Genomic DNA, 21,797 nt, shown 5'->3' with positions numbered 1-21,797 from the left:
GTCTTTGAGTTGATATTGCAGAACCCTTGAATCTTTCCGCAAATTAAAGGAAGAGTTTAGGAGACTTCCTAAAGTCCTTAGTCCTGGCTAAATAAAATGCTAGGGGTCTCCTAACATCCAGCATATGTAGTATCGCCTCCCTGTTGGCAGCATGTGACCTCCAGAAGAAGAAAGAGGAGCATCCATGTACCAACAATGCAGATACAGGTGAGAAACCGTTTTCATGTTCTCTCCACAGATACTAATGCAGAGAGTGGACTAGATGATACATCTGAGGGAAGGGAGCAGAAGGAGACTCCTCCGATTGGAAAGCATGAGATGCACTGTCCTAGGGATGGGGATTCCATGACCACCACTCCGAAGACAAAGAGGCGGGTGGTGGTGGTTGTGGACTCCCTCCTCAGAGGGACTGAGTCATCTATCTGCCACTCTGACCGGGAAAACCGAGAGGTCTGCTGCTTGCCAGGAGCTACGATTCACGATGTGACGGAGAGACTGCCGAGACTCATCAAGTCCTCGGATCGCTACCCCTTCCTACTTCTCTACGTTGGCACCAATGATACTGCCAAGAATGACCTTGAGCAGATCACTGTAGACTACGTGGCTCTGGGAAGAAGGATAAAGGAATGTGAGGCGCAAGTGGTGTGCTCGTCCATCCTTCCTGTGCAAGGAAAAGACCCGGATAGAGACCGTCAAATTGTGGAAGTCAACGAATGGCTACACAGGTGGTATCGGAGAGAAGGCTTTGGATTCTTTGACCATGGGATGGTGTTCCAAGGAGGAGGAGTGCTAGGCAGAGATGGGCTCAACCTAACGAAGAGAGGGAAGGAGCATCTTTGCAAGCAGGCTGGCTAACCTAGTGAAGAGGGCTTTAAACTAGGTTCACCAGGGGAATGAGGCCAAAGCCCTGAGGTAAGTGGGGAAATGGGATACCGGGAGGAAACAAGAGCAGGAGAGCCCGAGAGGGGAGGACTCCTGTCTCATACTAAGAAAGCGGGACGATCAGCGAATTATCTTAAGTGTCAATACACAAATGCAAGAAGCCTGGGAAACAAGCAGGGAGAACTGGAAGTCCTGGCACAGTCACGGAACTATAATGTGATTGGAATAACAGAGACTTGGTGGGATAACTCACATGTCTGGAGTACTGTCCTGGATATAAACTGTTCAGGAAGGACAGGCAGGGCAGAAAAGGTGGGGGAGTTGCATTGTATGTAAGAGACCAGTACGACTGCTCAGAGCTCCAGTATGAAACTGCAGAAAAACCTGAGAGTCTCTGGATTAAGTTTAGAAGTGTGAGCAATAAGGGTGATGTCTGCTACAAACCACCAGAGGTGGACGAGGCTTTCTTCTGACAACTAACAGAAGTTACTAGATCACAGGCCCTGGTTCTCATGGGAGACTTCAACCACCCTGATATTTGCTGGGAGAGCAATACAGCGGTGCACAGACAAGTTTTTGGAAAGTGTAGGGGACAATTTCCTGGTGCAAGTGCTGGAGGAACCAGTGTAAAGTGTAGGGGGAGAGTTCTTCTTGACCTGCTGCTCACAAGCTGGGAAGAATTAGTAGGGGAAGCAAAAGTGGATGGGAACCTGGGAGGCAGAGACCATGACATGGTCGATTTCAGGATCCTGACACAAGGAAGAAAGGAGAGCAGCAGAATATGGACCCTGGACTTTAGAAAAGCAGACTGACTCCCTCAGGGAACTGATGGGCAGGATCCCATGGGGGCAAAGGAGTCCAGGAGAGCTGGCTATATTTTAAAGAATCGTTATTGAGGTTGCAGGAACAAACCATCCCGATGTGTAGAAAGACCAGTAAATATGGCAGGTGACCAGCTTGGGTTAACAGTGAAATCCTTGCTGATCTTAAAACACAAAAAAAGAAACTTACAAGAAGTGGAAGATTGGACAAATGACCAGGGAGGAGTATAAAAATAGTGCTCAGGCATGCAGGAGTGAAATCAGGAAGGACAAATCACACTTGGAGTTGCAGCTAGCAAGAGATGTTAAGAGTAACAAAAAGGGTTTCTTCAGGTATGTTAGCAACAAAAAGGAAGTCAAGGAAAGTGTGGGCCCGTTACTGAATGAGGGAGGCAACCTAGTGACAGAGGATGTGGAAAAAGCTAATGTACTCAATGCTTTTTTTGCCTCTGTCTTCACAAACAAGGTCAGCTCCCAGACTACTGCACTGGACAGCATAGCATGGGAAGGAGAAGACCAGCCCTCTGTGGAGAAAGAAGTGGTTCGGGACTATTTAGAAAAGCTGGACGTGCACAAGTCCATGGGGACGGATGCGCTGCATCCGAGGGTGCTAAAGGAGTTGGCGGATGTGATTGCAGAGTCATTGGCCATTATCTTTGAAAACTCATGGCGATCGGGGGAGGTCCTGGATGACTGGAAAAAGGCTAATGTAGTGCCCATCTTTAAAAAAGGGAAGGAGGAGGATCCAGGGAACTACAGACCAGTCAGCCTCACCTCAGTCCCTGGAACAATCATGGAGCAGGACCTCAAGGAATCAATCCTGAAGCACTTAGAGGAGAGGAAAGTGATCAGGAACAGTCAGCATGGATTCACCACGGGCAAGTCATGCCTGACTAACCTAATTGCCTTCTATGACGAGATAACTGGGGTCCTGCGGATGAGGGGAAAGCAGTGGACGTGTTATTCCTTAACTTTAGCAAAGCTTTTGATACCGTCTCCCACACAGTATTCTTGCCGGCAAGTTAAAGAAGTATGGGCTGGATGAATGGACTATAAGATGGATAGAAAGCTGGCTAGATTGTCGGGTTCAAGGGGTAGTGACCAATGGCTCCATGTCTAGTTGGCAGCCGGTATGAAGCGGAGTGCCCCAAGGGTCGGTCCTGGGGCTGGTTTTGTTCAATATCTTCATCAATGATCTGGAGGATAGCGTGGATTGCACCCTCAGTAAGTTTGCAGATGACACTAAACTGGGAGGAGTGGTAGATATGCTGGAGGGTAGGGATAGGATACAGAGGGACCTAGACAAATTAGAGGATTGGGCCAAAAGAAATCTGATCAGGTTCAACAAGGACAAATGCAGAGTCCTGCACTTAGGACGGAAGAATCCCATGCACTGCTACAGACTAGGGACTGAATGGCTAGGCAGCAGTTCTGCAGAAAAGGACCTAGGGGTTACAGTGGACGAGAAGCTGGATATGAGTTGACAGTGTGCCCTTGTTGCCAAGAAGGCTAACGGCATTTTGGGCTGTATAAGTAGGGGCATTGCCAGCATATTGAAGGACGTGATCATTCCCCTCTACTCGACATTGGTGAGGCCTCATCTGGAGTATTGTGTCCAGTTTTGGGCCCCACACTACAAGAAGGATGTGGAAAAATTGGAAAGAATCCAGCAGAGGGCAACAAAAATTATTAGGGGTTGGAGCACATGACTTATGAGGCGAGACTGAGGGAACTGGGATTTAGTCTGCAGAAGAGAAGAATGAGGGGGGATTTGATAGTTGCTTTCAACTACCTGAAAGGAGGTTCAAAAGAGGATGGATCTAGACTATTCTCAGTGGTACCAGATGACAGAAAAGGAGTAATGGTTGCAGTGGGGGAGGCTTAGGTTGGGAGGTGGTGGAATCTTCTTCCTTAGAGGTTTTTAAGGTCAGGTTTGACAAAGCCCTGGCTGGGATGATTTAGTTGGGGATTGCTCCTGCTTTGAGCAGGGGGTTGGGCTAGATGACCTCCTGAGGTCCCTTCCAACCCTGATATTCTGTGATTCTATGAATGTAGTTTTGGGGAAAAAATGGGAAGGTGGATTAGCTGATTCACATGAAAGGAGGAGGCTACGGGGGTGGAGAGGAACTTGGGGTGTGGCCTCAAGGTGACGGTCTTCAAAGAAAACCGTGAACAGCAGATGTGCCATCAACCCCACTATTTCCCCTATCCTTCGTGCTGAGATAATGGCCACTAGAAATGCTGTCTTCATGGACAGGTATAACAGAGCAAGAAGCCATAGTCAATGTTCTCAGAACTAGATTGAGGTCCTAGGTTGGGGTGGATGGTCTGACATGTGAGAATCTATATGTCATTGGATGGGCAAATACCGAGCACTGGTCCACTGGATGGTGGAAGGCTGTTATGGCCACTAAATATACTTTAAGTGAACTAAGAAGAGAGAGTCCAGACCTACAATGCAGCCTAGAATCGAAGGGACTGAGGAAAATGTTGGGTCCACTTGTTTGGAATCGCACCAAATTTGGAATCATTTCCATTTTCGCAGGCAAGTACGACGAATGGTCGATTTCATGCTATGTAGTAACATCTTTTTCATCGCCTCAGAGCATTTGCTCTCTAAGTCTTGGAACCAAGTAACAGCCAAGCCTGGAGTCTGAGGATCCTTACGTTGGGATGAAGGGTCCGCTGTCATTTTGGTGAGGTGAGGAATGGGCCAAAGGTGAGGAATTGGAGAAAATACTGCCAGCTGTGCAAGGTATGATATAAACTGATGAGTGTAGGTTGCCTATCCCTGGTGTGGAGTGATGCATCAGTCTTACTGGTGAAGGGTTTGGGCCCTTCGAACTGGAGATCCTTGAGTGTCATCTGCACTTCCTTGGGCAATCTGGAGAGGTGTAACCAGGATGCCCGCCTCATTACCACTGCCGTCAAGACCAAGTGGGCCGCTGTGTCTGCGGTGTCCAGTGTGGTTTGCAGCACTGTTCTGGCTGCTAACTGGCCCTCTTTGACAATGGCCTGAAATTGTCCCTTTTGTGTCTCCGAGAAGTGGTCAATAAACATGTTGAGTTTCCCTTAATTTATGTAGTCATATTTAGCCATTACGGTTTGATAGTTTGCATTCTATTCATTCTTCACTTATGCTTTTATTCTCTCTGCTTTATCTCATTCAATCAGTGATAATGCACTCCACCCAGGACTTCCAGGTTGATGTCTCTCCCTGCATGACGGCTGCCAACACCAAAGGACCCTCTCCCAGACTCACCTTCTTCCGGATGTCTTCATCATTTGCTCCAAGTGAAGCATACAGCTTGAACGCAGCCTGGCGCAGTTCGTGAGCATGCTTTAAATCATGGTCAAGCTATTGAAAAAAGGTAAATCAAAGTCAGATACTTTATGAGAGAGCATTTAAACTTGCACATGGTATTTTCTTAATTGTTATAGATTAGTGCCTGTTTACTTGGGTTTTGATTGCATTACACACAAACAGGCAGGATCACCACTGAACCTGCAGATTAACTTTAAGTATGTGTTTATGTCACATTGAAGTTAATAATTAAAGTTAAGCACACATGTGAGTGCTTTGCTGAATTGTAGCCTATACAGATAAACAGTAATAACCAAGCAACATATGTATGCAACCTCTCAAAATACAGGATGAGATTAGTTACGTTTTCCCAGACAAAATGAGTCCCACTCTCTTCTTCCTCTACAAGCCAGAACAAAATGTCCTCCTTTCGCCATGCCCATCGCACAGAAAGAGTTACATGGTCAGATTGGGGGAAAACAACTAGATTTACTAGGATCTAGATATCAGAGGGATAGCTGTGTTAGTCTGTATCCACAAAAACAATGAGGAGTCTGGTGGCACCTTAAAGACTAAGATTTATTTGGGCATAAGCTTTTGTGGGTAAAAAACCCACTTTTTCAGATGCATGGAGTGAAAATTACAGAAACAGGCATAAATATATATTGGCACATGAAGAGAAGGGAGTTACCTTACCTTACAGTCACCTCCTCATCAATTACTGGGAATGGACCACATCTACCCCAATTGAATTGGCCTTCAACATTGGTTCTCCACTTGTAAGGTAACTCCCTTCTCTTCATGTGCCAATATATATTTATGCCTATTTCTGTAATTTTCACTGCATGCATCTGAAGAAGTGGGTTTTTACCCATGAAAGCTTATGCCCAAATAAATCTGTTAGTCTTTAAGCTGCCCTAGGATCTAGATAAACATCCCCCAATAAAAAGGGATGGTATCAAGGGACCAAAACTGCTCTTAGAACTTTGGCCGAAAGGCTCCAACAGATGAAGCAATGGTATCTATTTAATTCAACATGAACAACACTGTCAAGGGAATTTTGAGGTTGCAGGGTAAAACATTCAAAAGTCAGGAAATGCCAAAGGTAAGTTTGTCTGAGTAAGCTTAACTCTGCCTCAGTGCATCCACATTACAGTACAGTACATTACTTCATGATTATATACAATTTTTCAAATAGAACAATTTATCCTGCAGAGCCCTGCCTCATTCCACCTACAATTTACAAGATATTATCCATTTCACAAGATACACTCACCACATGGCTGAGTTGGACATACATGTGCAATGCTGCTGACATTTACTCTGGACATTCATAAAAAGTGCTAAAACACAGTGTCAGACTCAGGTCTGGAATGTTGGTTTTTTGATTCTCTAGTCAATGTTTAATGCTTCCCAGCCAGTTACTGAACCTCTTTTTTGTCTTATTTATTCAACTGAAAATTTGCTCACAATTCTTTGTACTTATGTGGTATTTTTTCATCTGTGGCTCTCAGAGCATTTTGTAAACATGGGTAAGCAGGAGCAGCCCCATATTATAGGAGTTTGAGAACTAAATCTGCCAATTGTGATTTCCTGGGCTATTCCAGAACCAAAGGGGATTAGAGGACCTTTGTCTTTTTGGAGTACATTCCAAATCAGTGGAAGAAGGGGTGGGGGAAGGCCAAGAATACTTTCCATCTCTGGGATCACCATTCCTTTCTTATGTTCTCCCTTCCCCAATGAGAGGAGGGGAGTTAGAGAGAGTAAGCAAGAGAGGGAGACTGAGTCTGCAACTCCATGATCCCATTGCAAAGGAGGCTAAAGAGCTGTCTAGAAGGTGGTGGAGTAGGTGTTTGTGCAGAGTGCTTGACTAACAGGCCTTTGCCTGCTCATTGCTCCTACAGTGTTATTTGCCTGGAATGTTCCTCCTCAGTGTGGGAGGAGGGAGAGTCATACAACAAAAGAAAGATCTTGTGCCTAAAGAGCCAAAAACATTGAGGGCCTGATCCAACTCCCACTGATTTCAAGAGGAGTAGGATCAGGCATTAATACAGCAGTGCAACAATTGAAAGACAATTTTAATTAAAGTTCTGAGTACTTAAGACACACATTTGCAGTTTCAAAATCTCTTTAATGTACTCTGAGAAGTTCTGAACTGACAGAGAAAAACACATACCCTTTTGATATCGGTGATTGCACTGACTGAACTGGGATACTTGAAGTAGTCAGAAAGCATTGCAATAAGATGGTCCGTAATACTGGCGATTCTCTGGAGCTCAACATCTGTTTCAATTAGATAGGCAAGTGTTTCGGCTCCTTCTACTCGTTCCTCCAACAATCTTTCCTTACTACACATCCGAACCAAACTTGGCAGTGTCTGGAGGGTACAGAATTCAACTTTAGTTTCAGAGAAGATAATTTGTAAGTCTTTATAGATTCCATTTCAGTTTGATGTCTAGAACAAGTTTTCTCACCAAAGTTTCTTAAAGAAAAAAAGGTTCAAATGGTTGTGGGAATATACACACAAATTAAGTTCAACTTATTTAATTATAGGCTCTTCTTAGCACTCGTCACTGCACTATAGGGTTCTCTCCTGCCATCTTTTTTGGTCATAATACTCTTTGCAAACGTCATGTCCCGAAAGGGCCCACAATCAAAATGTTCTGTATGGAAGTTCAAATGTCCACTTAATAGTCTTTACTTGCAAAGCTTTACTTGTGCTGTAGAAAAGAACCCTGTTATTTGTCCCCAGAACTCACCAGCACTGATATGGAAGAGGCTTCTAGGTACCAAGGTAAAAATGAGCACATCAAGTATCCCACTTTGATTCTACTATTCCCAATTCCGTATTGCCACAAGAAGCAGCTTCTGGAAGTAGGAATAGAGTGATTCCAAAACAAAAATACAAACAAGAACATGTCTCATACTCATGGTGTAAATAAAAAAGCTGAGTTCCTTAGCAATAACTGGAGTGCTAGAAAAATATTGCCTTCATGTAGTCCAACTCCTGGAATCTGCATATCAAGCTGTGAGACCTGAGAATGGCTGAAAGCAGAAAGCCTCAAGAGATGTCCATGGGTTATCCCTCATGAAGATGAGCAGTGAGACAAAGATTAGAAAGAGGCATTTGGCCTCTCCTCATTTATTTAATGTCCCATTGACTGGAAACACAGGGGGCCTGATGTAGCAGGAAAGGAGTGTGAGGGAGTATAAGTCTGTGGAGACCATATATTATTAGAACTCCAATTACTAGTAAGTAATCTAGTTTTCCACTAGTGACATTGCCACCAAAGAATCATTGGGGATCAGGCATGCAGCAATCCGCCACAGTAGAGGGATTGTGAGATACTTGTCTCAATATGGGCATCTGATCTAGGCTTGTTATTGAGAATATGTTGGGTAAAAACGTACAATGAGTTTCATATGGTCACTCTGGAAATCTTTAGCTCTGGATCCCATCTATTATGCTCACTCTTGCCATAGGATCTGCTGTAGCTGTAGTGGGACAGGGCGCTAAAGGCCACTTGGAACTAAAAGCCTGTCTGCAAACAACAGATCTGAATACAAAGGTGGATCTATTTGGTCAGCCTTTGCACCCTTCCTCCAAATCCAATAATATGGAGGTTTTCCAGAAAATCCTGCTCCTATTCAAGTGATAAATGAGTGCCTGCTTCACAGTCAACTTGTGGAGCAAAGCTGCCTCAGACAAGTCAGAAGATCTAGTAAAGAAAATCTGCAAGAAGACCAGAGACCACCTGAAGCAAGGTGTGATGAACTGGGACTGTTCTTAATGTGGTATTTGAATGCTGAGTGGGGAGTGTTGGCTGGGAAGACAGGGGAGGTTGGCTAGGAAAGTCTGCATTGGGGGATGGGAGACTGGCCGTGAGGGAGAATACCTGAGCATGTAACATGAGAACCCAAGAAGGGGTTAGAGGCCAGGTCATACCTTTGCCCGGGAAACTGAACAAAGGCTGTGGGAGGGGACGCTGGGGAGAGAGTTTCAGGAGCTGGCTGGTGGAATGTCTGGGAGACAGACAGGGCCCTGACCTCCCAAGGGGGCTGTGGTGCCCTGGGACCCCAAGATGCACCTAACTGGTGGGGGATCCTGTTGTCTGTGCCTGCAAGACTTGTCTTGGACTGTGTTCCTGTCGTCTAAATAAACCTTCTGCTTTACTGGCTGGCTGAGAGTCATGGTGAATCGCAGGAAGCCGAGGGTGCAGGGCCTGGTGTCCCCCCACACTCCGTGACAACTGGTGGCAGCGGCGGGATCTACTGCACCCTGTGGACGGCGCTTCCTGCAGTAAGTGACTGGGCAGCAGTAAAACAAAGGGGGATTGACGGGGACCAGGTGTGCTGAAGAGTCAGAGAGAGACTGTTTCAGGGGGCGATTCACCCCTGGGAGTGTGTGACCAGCGAGAAGGACTTTTGCAGTAACAGGGTTCCCCGGGGGATCGCAAGGGAGGTGGTGACCTTGAGAAGGGCTGGCACACTAGGGGTTCTCCTTGGAAACTGGGGAGTAATGAGCACCCAGGCCTGTGAGTGGCCAGCAGGAAGATGTATGCCAAGCGGTTTAAGAGCAATCTGGTGGAGCTGTGCAAGCAGAGGGGGCTGTGCAGTGGGAGGCTCACCAAAGAACAGCTCATTGCCCAGCAGGAGGAGGGAGATCGCTCGAATGAACTGATCCTTGTCTCTGAGGGAAGCAGCCTGGCAAATGCAGCGCAGGCACCAGTGTCTGTCCCATCTGGGAGTGGTCAGCCGGCTGATGAGGGCTTCCCGAGACCCTCCTTCCTATGCCTAGGGGAAGGTGCAGGACCCTAATCTGGTGGGGAGGGAACGCCCAGGGGCACGGCTCAGGGAGGCTGCGGCTTCAGACTCAGCCGGCGAGAGAGAGCAGGTGGCCATCCCTGATACCGGCTTGATATCTCCGCGTGATACCGGAGACATGGAGCCATTGATCACTACCCCTTGAACCTGATGATCTAGCCAGCTTTCTATCCATCTTATAGTCCATTCATCCAGCCCATACTTCTTTAACTTGCCGGTAAGAATACTGTGGGAGACGGTATCAAAAGCTTTGCTAAAGTCAAGGAATACTTTCATCCACTGCTTTCCCCTCATCCACAGGACCCCAGTTATCTCGTCATAGAAGGCAATTAGGTTAGTCAGGCATGACTTGCCCGTGGTGAATCCATGCTGACTGTTCCTGATCACTTTCCTCTCCTCTAAGTGCTTCAGGATTGATTCCTTGAGGACCTGCTCCATGATTGTTCCAGGGACTGAGGTGAGGCTGACTGGCCTGTAGTTCCCTGGATCCTCCTCCTTCCCTTTTTTAAAGATGGGCACTACATTAGCCTTTTTCCAGTCATCCAGGACCTCCCCCGATTGCCATGAGTTTTCAAAGATAATGGCCAATGGCTCTGCAATCACATCCGTCAACTCCTTTAGCACTCTAGGATGCAGCGCATCCGTCCCCATGGACTTGTGCTCATCCAGCTTTTCTAAATAGTCCTGAATCACTTCTTCCTCCACAAAGAGCTGGTCATCTCCTCCCCATGCTGTGCTGCCCAGTGCAGCAGTCTGAGAGCTGACCTTGTTTGTGAAGACAGAGGCAAAAAAAGCACTGAGTACATTAGCTTTTTCCACATTCTCTGTCACCAGGTTGCCTCCCTCATTCAATAAGGGACCCACCCACTTTCCTTGACTTTCTTCTTGTTGCTAACATACCCGAAGAAACCCTTCTTGTTACTCTTAACATCTCTTGCTAGCTGCAACTCCAAATGTGATTTGGCCTTCCTGATTTCACTCCTGCATGCTTGAGCACTATTTTTATACTCCTCCCTGACCAATCTTCCACTTCTTGTAAGCTTCTTTTTTGTGTTTAAGATCAGCAAGGATTTCACTGTTAAGTCTTCTATGAAAAGACTTCAAATCTGAGACCTGAAGTGTTTGGGAGAGGATCTTGTGTTGCTGCTGACAACTCTGATGGGAGTTGGGGTTCTACTCTTTATTTGCTAAGGCCTTATCCACAGCAGGAGTTTTCTCCCACTCCCAGCTAGGGGCAAAAAGGTCACACACGTCAAAGAGATGCTGTGAACGCTGCTCAACCACACATCTAGATTGTGTATTTCTTAAGCCTAAACTGTCTCCCATTATCTGGGATGATGGATACAGAAGTCTCACTGGACAGACAGCTCTTAAACCTACCAAATTCTACTACTATTCAAACAATTAACAGACTGAACAAGGGAATGCCCTGGTTCTTTAACTGCATTGTCAAGCATACAATGAGGAAGTGAGGAATGCTTAAGAGGGCACATTCTTTGTATCCCTCAGCTCTAGAATGTTCAGATCTCTAGTTGATACATGATCGTTCTAGATTTCAGTGTTAGCCATGGTTCTATAACTAACCAGAAAGTTGTGTAATTCCTACAGGGGTGCTCTAAAACGGCAATTTTCTGACAGAAGGCTGGATATGCAAATCATACCTAACACACCATGATAAAAGTCTCAAAAATTTCACTTGCCAGCCACCATATAAGAAACAATGATGAACACAAAAGTGTCCACACAGATCCTTAAGAAAAATATTTTATGAAACTATTATTAGCAGAGATGCTTTTTCAGATTAAAAAATATAAACTGAAGCAAGCACTGAGAGTACCATCTGTTGACTACTATCTCTTAAAACAAAAAAACACGAATGACAGGTTTTCACTTGCATTCAGACAGCAGCCTGATGAAATCGTTTTGAATGTTCTTTCCAAATGATTGTCCAATACTGCAGTGCAACTTTTAATTTTTAAGTTTCTGCAACTTGACAAATATAAAATGGATTTTGTATCAAACTTTTTTTCTGGATTCAGACTTACTGTATCTAGCTTAATAAACAGAATTAAAATGTCACCACTATTAAATATTAAATATTGCTACATAAGGAGATTTTCAAAGGTATAAATGGGAGTTAAGCACCTAATTTTTAAAGGGAGCTGGACAACTAACTGCACTTTGAGCCTTTGAAATGCTCCCCCATAGAATCAATAGTGCTTTTGTAACACTATGACAGACATACACAAATAAAATTGTGACAAACACATAGTGTGATAAAACTCTGGTTTAACGGTTGCTTAAATTTCAAACAAATCATGTAACCAGCTTACCTTTAAAACAATGCAGTTATCATCTGTCTGGATTGCTCCTGCTCTGCACATGTAAGTAAGGCTGTAACAAGACAGCAGAATATAAATGCACTTACTTCCAGCTTTTATAAACATTAAAAAGTTATTATAAAAAGAATGGCTGTGCCAATGGAATAACTACTTGACTTGGTTATAACACCCATTTTAACACATGAAGTTTTACTGGGCTCAGACACCATTCCATATAATACTTGAATAAGACAATTTATTTTTCTACATGCAGCTTTAAAAACTTAGCTGTCAAACCCTGAAATGACTAGCAATGGTAAGATGGGTTTGGTTTTGCTCTTGCTGACACCACCATAAGTTTGGAATAATTTTATCAAAATCAGAGAACACAGAATTGGGACCTACGTTTAAAAGAACAAAGTATAAAATGCACTGGAGAACCAGGTTATTGCCCTGATTCAGGAAAGTACCTCTATTAGGCCATGACTTAAGCATGTGCTTAAATCCCATTGAAGTAAATAGGACTTAAATCCATTCCTATTAATGATAGCATGTAAGCATGTGCTACGTGCTTTCCTGACTCGAGTTACATGTACATAAAATGGCAGAGTACATGTTGTTATGGAGCCTTACATTTTGAATTTCCTAACTTTTGCACATTTAAGTGTTCATCCCTAACATTGTAATGAAGTAGCATTTTGTAGTTAATCTCCTTCTTTAAAATAAAAAAAGCTGCAAGCAAATTAACTTGTGTTCTCACACTCAACTGAGCATCATGGTCCCTGAGGAAAGTGTGCCCTCCTTCCAGATACTAGGGTGCTTACTAAACACCCTATGTTCTTTGAAAAGTACTCCCTGAGACTGTGGCACTGGGGAAGGGGTACAGGAAAGACTGGTAGCAGGGTTAAGGAAACACTAACTAGATGGAGGGTGACAAGAAAGATATCATGGAATTGTGAGTTGAGGGAAATTGGGTGAGGTTGTTACAGGCTTGTTGGAGAAGAATCAGAGGTACTCGAAGTAAATAAGTCATTTTATAGGGTTTATAGTATTGCAGAAAGTGGGATCTGAAAGACACACCAAGATATTTTCCTAGGTGGGATGGAGGTCGTCTCAGGCTTCTTGGAGGATCCCCAGGTGTCTCAAAAGAAATGTGCAATAGGAGCTATTATGTCTTCCCCTACATTTCTAATGACACTGGAGGGGGCTCTAAGGAAATGTCAGGTTTCTGCTTGGTCCAGCTATCCATTTAAATTTTAAAAAATCATGTATAAGTTTAAGAAATTTGCCAAAATTAGAACAAAAATAAATTACTTACATGTCAAAGTTAAAGTTAAAAAGGGAGAAAACCCTCAGTCTATTGAAGTCTGTGTTAACTACTCAGGAGTAAGCAGGGATGGCAGTTAGGAAGTCATAGATATCCAAGCACTTACTGTCATGATATCTGGCACCACTTACATGTACATAATTAAAAACAAGTTCTTCTACAAAGGTAACAAATTTGATCCTGCCCTAAGCCACCCATCAACAAATGATAAACCCAGCTAAAAACCTGCAATAAAGAAAAGGCTAAATTGAAGAGGTGACGTTACAACTCTCCCTTAAAAGTGAGCAGATGGGATCTTGCAGTCAGCAGGGTTAAACTCACGGCAGGGATATTTAACTGAGATTGACATTACCAACTTCACAAAACCAACAGGGGAGTACTGCACGCTCTTGTTACTTCTGCAATTGGTTAGAAGGAGACAGCCTGTCTCTCAAATAGCTGCGTCTTCGGCCCAGCTAGGACTCGTCTACACAAGAAAGTTGCACCGTTTTAACTTAAATCGGTTTTAGTTAAATTAATGTAAACTCCTGTATGGACATATTTATTTTGGTTTAAGAAAGGCTTATTTCAGTTTAGCCTTAAAGTAATTCCTAATGGTCTGCAGGGAGAGTTGCAACAGTTTAACTTTGTGTGATTTTTAAAACATCTAGTTAAACTAGTGCAAAATACTGTACAGACATACTTATTTCAGTTTCAACTAGCCTTACTATGCTTTAGTGCAAGAAAAGCAGTCAGTCCGAGTAACCAAAGGTACAGAAAGATTTTCCAAGGATAAACCTATGAAAGTTACATTATCATAGAATCGTAGAACTGGAAGGGACCTTGAGAGGTCATTTAGTCCAGTCCCCTGCACGCATGGGAGGACTAATTATAAAAACTGCAGACTGTTAACAGGCATGGGGTACAATCAGTCAGTGCTGCTACCTGGGAAACCACTAACCATTTTAGATCCAGAAATACCCTGATGTCATTTGTATTACAGCAGAGCCCAGAAGTTCCAGTCAGGCCCCCATTGTGCTGGACTTGTAGAAGTATACTGAAAACCACTATGACAACAGGCAATTATACATGTTAAGCTGAGAATACAGACAAAGCTCCTGCCATTTTCTTAAGATGCTTCCTTGTGTCTCCGACCCACCCAGCTAGAACCTAAGGCAACCAGCCCACTTTTGTCCAGGTCCTGATCATGGCCAGGTATTTGGAAAATAAGAAAAGGGCCAATCCAGATTTGATTAAAAAGATGCAGCTGTATCATTTTTACATGGAGGAAATTGCAAGCCATAACAGCTCACTATCGCCTCTAAACAATGAACAGAAGGGGAAGATAGAAAGGACTCCTGTGTGATTCTCCATGCAAGATCCTGCTAAAGGTTACATCTACTATTGGAACCAGGGGTGTGATTCCCAGCACGCGCAGACACACTCATGCTAGCTGTCTTCAAGCTGGCATGCTATAAATAGCAGCATAACCAGGGTAGCACAGGCAGTGACAAGTGACAGCACAAGCTAGCCACCCCAAGTACAAACCCACATGAGTACATGTTCAGGGAAGCCTCCCCGTGCTGTCACTCGCCACTGCCCATGCTACCCCAGCTATCCTACTATTTTTAACGTGCTAGTTCCATGGAGAACTAGTGTGGGTATGTCTACATGAACTGGGAATCTCTCCCGCAGCTTCAAGTGGAGATGTAGCCTAAGAGAAATTGCCCATTGCACACAAACAAACAACCATACTGGAGGCAGCTGATATATCTGATTAACATCAGCATGGACACTTAGTCTCTGACCCTTGCCTAAAGGAGGTCAACCAATGAGATTTGCACAGGCTTTTTTGCCATGCACAGGCATAAAATGGTCGGATAGGGACCCAAGAAGTGGAGGAATACAAATGCTATGGGAGATGAATCAGCACTACCTTCTCAATGATTTTCCCCCAAAATGGGAGGTTACAGACAACATAATTAGTGACGTTGTTAACATGAAAACTTTTAAAGCCAAATGACAGCATATATAAGGATTGACAGCTAACAACTATTAACAGTCATCAGTAATGGACGCAGATGCTCCACACGGGCTTTCACCAGTTGTGAGACCATAGGTCCCTCTTCCAGACAGTTAAACACATTTCACTCAGTGCACTGAGAACTTACACTTGCAAAACTATGTGGAACTCCATACATGAAGCTGACTCTTGCTCTGACACTCAATCCAAAGAACCAAACAGACTATCTTGGATTGAAAAATCCACCAAACACTACTAGCTCAAGGATTAAACCCACAAGCTCGAAGGGGTTGGGGGACCCCACTAGCAAGGTCCAGAGATAGTATTTGGTGATAAGCCCAGCCCCCTCCCCCCCCTCTGGGAAGTGGGAGGTGGTACAGGAATTTCTAATGGGGTGCTGTGCTTTGATCCTGTTTGTGGGGACTAGCTAGTGAGTGTTTGAGAAATGTGAAGCTCCATACCCCTTAACTACGAGAAAGAAGTAGTCACTTGCTGACTCTTCTCTCCCTTCCTGAGCCTTCTGGCTGCTGAAAGGGCAGAGGATATTTGCTACTCTACCCCTCCCCCTAGATCCCACTGACTGCTGAGTGGGGTGTGCCAGCTACTCTACCCTAGCCCCATACCCCCTAGACTCCTGCAAGGATAGTTGGCAGTAGGATTACACCCCTCTACTAACTCTGCATGGTTTTAGTTCCTCTTCCCACAAACATCATCAGGACCACCCCTGCTGTTGCTCCTGTCTTTCCCACATTGCAGCAATATCCAACAGTCAGTGGCACAAAAGCTGTTGAATAGCAACAGTGAAACTGCCCACAGTCATTTTAAATGTCAATATGTTGTTGCTTTTTACCTCTACAGTAGGAGGAACATCAGCAGGGATACTGGAGGTGCCTGTAGCACTGTCTACACTAGGGAAGTTTTTGCAGAAGTTCCCCACCATTATCATCACTGATTCACATCCATCAGTATTAGCAATGTTGGGAGCCTTAGCCCAAACCAGCTGCTGGATGCCATTGGTGTTTTAAGCACTTTGTCATCTAATCTGCTCAGAGCCAGTTTAAGCAACATTGTCATCAGCAGGTGTCCAGTTATCACTTGGGCTATCACTGTTGACAACACTACTGAACTGGTGTTAAACAGTGATGCAATACATTTGCAATATTTACTTAGTGTAGATAATACCTGTGTAGAATGGTTTTCATTCAGTTCACACTGGGAGAGATGTCTGCAAAACTGAAAACATAAGGACTACAAACTTTTAAAAAGTGCTTAGAACTTGAATATACCACATAGGCCACAAGTACATTATCTGTGCTGGATCCAGCATCTGGGCGAAAGTTTTACCATAAAATTGAGCTAGTTATATGCTGCTGCTAAGAGTCTGCTGGTGTCATATATCAGGGCTTTCTTGGCTGCTTGTGTCCCCCCACCTTCCTCAAGAGCTTTTGTAGCTAGAACAAATATATATTTTAGGCTGAACTGGTTTCCTTATAGAAAGCTTTTGTTTTTATGGGCCTGTCTACACTACAGATTGTTTACTGAATGTGAAGCCCGGTTTCATTGCAGAGTTTGCTCCTGGTTACACACAATATGGTTTAAACATGGCCCCTGTACAATGAAAGACTGCAACTAAACTGTCACTCTTCCTTTGCTGCATACATAGAAATTCCCTGATTGTGTTACCATGCAAACCAGTCCAATTACTTCCCAGGTCTTCACCTGGAGAACATCCAAAGGTGCATTGCACCAGCAGCTACAGAAAGCACTAAGTATTCTCAGCACTCTATTCTCTGTACACCAGCAATGCTTACTACACAACTAGGAAGTTGTGGACCAGATCAAAATGACCAATATTTAAGGTTGCTAGCTATACCAAAACAACCCACTATCCCCAGTCTGTTGGATTGCTGACCTCTTTCACCAGCTACCTACCCCAAAATCAAGAATGTTCAAGTGCGCACCTAGTCTTAATGCCAAACTGAAAGACCTTACTAGTGATCTAGATTAAAGAAACCACCCTGGTTAATCTCAGCTCATCTAAACTAAATCAGTAGGTGTATCAGCAGAGAGTTAAGATTCACCAAATCTGAGAATCCTATGTGGTAAGAAAATCAAGGTAAGAGAAGTCCAGTATCATTGAACACAAGATGATAGCTGGGAAGTCCAGCAAAGGATGAACCATCTGCTCAGTCACAATAAGTTAAATGGCATTAGAGGCACCAGAATGACATTTAGCCCATGATACACAGTCAAGAGCTGTGTGTTGAAACAGCCGATGACAACAGGGTGCCAAGGAGAAGAAAGAAGATGCCAATTGTATCAGCTGGGTGCTGTAATAGAACAGTGGTGGTGACAGTTGATCATAGAACCATGAATGGCAAAGGTGTCAAACTAGCCGTGGGCTGAAGTTTTAAATTGCTCAAAGTGGATGAAAGGTGGCAGGACCTCATTGTAACCTAGAGAAGAATGTTATCTAAAGAATTATGTAAACTAATAGTGACTGCAGTAAAAACTGCCGACTCGAGGTTTTCAAGGCTCCTTGTGAGGTTGAAGATGTTTTAGCAATGGATGAAGATATCTTTAAGATTTTAAGATAAAAAGATTAGATATGAATATTAAGAGTAGTCACATTATGAACAAGAAACACTTATAAGGGGTACAAATTCATGTTTCAGGACACAAGCCAACTACTAACTGCTTAGAGATCATGAAGTATCTTCCCAGATGGGCATATCAGTACTTTGCACCTTCTTTTAAAGCTTGTAGTATAGACCAATGTCAAAGAGCGAATAGTAGATTAGATCGACCATAGGTTTGATCCAATATGGCAATTCCTATGTTCCTATAAACATTTTATCTCCAGGACTGGTGAAAGTCAAAGATATCATAGAAATTTGCCAAATGGGCATAGTTGTTTCCATAGAACTAAGAGTCCTTCTGCTTATACAACTGTATATTTTATACTGAGCAGGACTGCGTAGTCCCAATATACATAATCAAATAAACAAAGTAGCATCTTCTAATATTGGTTTTATACTTGTACTAAAAGTTATATTTATTCAAGAAAAGTTCTTTTAATCAGTCTTTAGATAATTCATCTCTCATGCTCTTATGATACTGAAAAACATCTAGTCAATACTCAGTTACTCAAGCTTTGGACAGACAAGGTGATGTGGTAACATCTCTTATTGGACCAACTTCTGGAGACTGTGTTTTAGTGTTTTATTGAAATATAGGAATTTTAGTAGAATTTAATACATATTTTATATATATTAATAGAATATACAAGACAATTGTTTGTAAAAGTTTGAATTTCTTGCTACAAGAGGTATACTGTATTTTTTTTATGTACACTTGTTTCTTGGAAAATTCAAAAGGTGTCTCTGGTGTTTAAATTTAGGAAAATATAACCTTGCATGGGAAACTGGCGGCACCTGAGAATAACAGCAGAAGTTAACATTTATTGCTATTGGGTTTGCAGGAGAGTGCTGACTGCTTTTAAAAACATTCAGTCAGTGCATGACAATGTTCTTCAAAGTATTTGATCTGTCTTTATGAGAGGACAGTGGTTTTCAGATTCTTGCTTACTCCACCGATGTCTACAAAAGGCTGCAGGGGAGGAAAGGTTTCCCCTGAAATTATCTCAAAATATAATTTTTCACTAAGAATTACTGATATAGAACAGGTCTGGAGGTTAATTACTTAATTAAAAAAATCTTTTTTTCAAGAATGTGCCCACATTTCATGGTGTTTTCTACATAACTCAACCAGATGCTGTAAATGTGCTATCTCTAAGGGTGAATGATTCTGGAGTGTAGTACAAGCTGCAGAGTTCTGACAATCACACAGAGTCCTCAGATAAGAAGAGGATGGAGTAGGAAACAAGGGAAAAATAAAACCACAAGGAGAGGGCAGGTCATGGTGGAACCACTCATGGGATGCAGAACGTTGCTGATTAACATAGGGGAGGACAGAGACAGCAAGCAGGGGATAGAGCAGCCTGTTCATTTAACACAAGCATTACTCCCTACAGATATCACAGCCTAAAGATGGACACACCCTGTGCTCAGATCTCTCCCATCCCCAGAGGCTCTTATATGCTATGCTTGACAGAGCTTCTCCCCTTTCCAGAGGTGCCTGCTTTCTTAACTGATTTGAAGTATATCCATTTCCCTCTCTCAAATGCCTTTAATGAAGACAAAATACTGAAATAAGTGGGCAAAACTGTTACAATTCTGAACAAATAATTCCTGATAGCTGTTCACCCTCACTACTGGAGAGTAGACTGGGTACCTCCAGAATAAATACAGTACCAGAAAAAGTAACACGACAACATAACAGGAGGAAACAAATTACTTAAGATGGTTACAGGCAAGGCCCCATATATTACACCATTCCACAACAACAAAATTCAGTTCTTGCCACGGAATTATACTCCAAAACCTCAGTTTAAAAAAAAATAAATATGTTTATAGTCCTTGTGGATATGGAGATTAACTTGAAAACACACACACACACACACACACACACACACACACACAGAGCCAGCCTCAAACAGTAATTTTGAGAATATAGTGGCATCTCAATAAAGACCCCATTGAGTCCACAATTCCACAACTCTGGAATCTGGCATTTTTCCAAGATACCACAGAATTCAGCATTCTTGTCATAGAATTTGCTGTGTCCAGGTGCCTGGAGTTTTGCTTTCTCCTCCTCTGCCCTGCCAGGACCAGCCTGCCGCTCCCTTTGCTTTTCAGCTTTTCTCAAAAGGGGGAGTTAACTGGATTCCAGTCCATGATCCCCGCACTGTTCCATGGAACCAGGCATCTGGGGCTCAGGAAACCAATCCTGGAGTCTAGCTTCCAGCATGTAGGATGACAAGCTGAGATACCTGCAGATCAGTGCAGAGGCCGAGGCTAGGGGAGTCAAGGAAATGAATTGCTGAAGCTGGCTACCCGCTGGGACACACATGATGTGTTGTAATAATTGTGGCCTAACAGGTCTATCCTAATTGTGGGCTGAATTATTGGTAAGTGGGTAAAAGTTTGTAAAATGTTACAATCACCTATAACAATATATGTTGATGCACAGAGGGAAGGGAAAAAGCCTGAACTAGTCCATACAAAAAGCTCTACTAAAGCAACCCAAGGAATGCATTGAGATCGTGCCTAGTAAACAAAAAGCAAATTGCATTAGAAGTTAATGGACCGAAACTGATGTAAGAAACTAGGCTTCATTGGCAGACAAGTAATGAGGGAATGTGCTGTTCTGCCCACCACATCTTCTAGGATCTTTAAAAAAAAAAAAAAAAAAAAAAACTTTGGCCAGGGGTGGAAGGGAAAGCGTGGTGGTGGTGGGAGAATAAATGGGAAAAACTCCTGGTGGAGGCCAACATGTCTCCACTTCATTCCACAGATTTTCCTTCATTTGTGAGTTTCAAGGATGATTGTGACACCCAGACTTTGGCACACCAGCAGAGACAGCTGCAAAGACCCCAGCCTGATACACACGAGATCCTGCTCTGTCTTCCCCTTCCTTTTCACCTCCCACCATCTCTCTCTCTCAGCTTTTCACCTGATCCTGAGACCAACTGTACTGCACAGCACCAGCACAATGAGATGAGCTGTCCCATCGAGCTGTGGTTGGCCTGAGAAGGATTGGTGAAGGAGAGGGAGATGACCAGCTGAATGATATTCTGCTGCCAGGAATGTGAGCCAGGGTCCAGAGCAACAGCTGTTATGGCCTGACTGCCAGCCCAGAGCATCTGTCAGTGACTGCCCAGCCACTCTGTATCCTGAGAAAGTCAACAATAATAGTATTTCCCTACCTTTACTATCCTATCTCTTACCCAATTTGCATCTGTTTGCTCTGTCAAAGTCAGGAAGAGTGCCTATCATTCACAACTTGGAATTCAACAGAACTAATCCTTTTCTTTCCCACCAAGAGAAGGATTGCTTGACAAAATAAGACTCCAACCAGCATCCTCTCTGAAAATGGGGCTTTGATAAGTTTTTGATTACATTTGTTTTCCATACCCGTTCAATTTCAATATCAAAATGCTTTATATCTTGTTTTGATTCTTTTTCTCTTGTTTATCCTAATCAATACATTTCCAAATTTTGGCACACATTTTCTAATGTGTTTACCACAGAACTACACAGGCTGAGGTCTCTGTACTCAAAATCCCACACTGTTTAGTGTTGTACAGCAACAGGGACACATTAACACTTCTGATTCTCTGGGCACACTTATTCCATAGAAATTAACACAACAAAGGGAAGAAGGTTCTCCCAGGAGGACAGTTCCAGGGAGTGGA

The 21,797-nt window shown here is 43.5% G+C and overlaps 1 protein-coding gene across 27 annotated transcripts in view; it reads right to left on the bottom strand.

Annotated features, from left to right (window-relative positions):
* The window catches only part of ARMC8 (armadillo repeat containing 8), a 206,221-nt gene that overhangs the window by 56,145 nt on the left and 128,279 nt on the right, over positions 1–21,797 (bottom strand). For all 27 annotated transcript variants that reach the window (XR_010590141.1, XM_065556159.1, XM_065556162.1 and 24 more), the window contains 3 exons: positions 12,165–12,225; positions 7,184–7,384; positions 4,966–5,061 (listed from right to left, as the gene is read on the bottom strand). Coding sequence is in view for 26 of the 27 variants with exons in the window: in XM_065556159.1 (XP_065412231.1) it covers positions 4,966–5,061; positions 7,184–7,384; positions 12,165–12,225 (358 nt within the window). In the remaining variant the exon portion in view is untranslated. The remainder of the gene's footprint in view (positions 1–4,965; positions 5,062–7,183; positions 7,385–12,164; positions 12,226–21,797) is intronic.

Source organism: Chrysemys picta, chromosome 9, assembly GCF_011386835.1.
Source record: "Chrysemys picta bellii isolate R12L10 chromosome 9, ASM1138683v2, whole genome shotgun sequence".
Taxonomy (NCBI): Eukaryota; Metazoa; Chordata; order Testudines; family Emydidae; genus Chrysemys; species Chrysemys picta.
The sequence above is the reverse complement of the archived record's forward strand: the minus strand, read 5'-3'. Positions and strand labels throughout refer to the sequence as shown.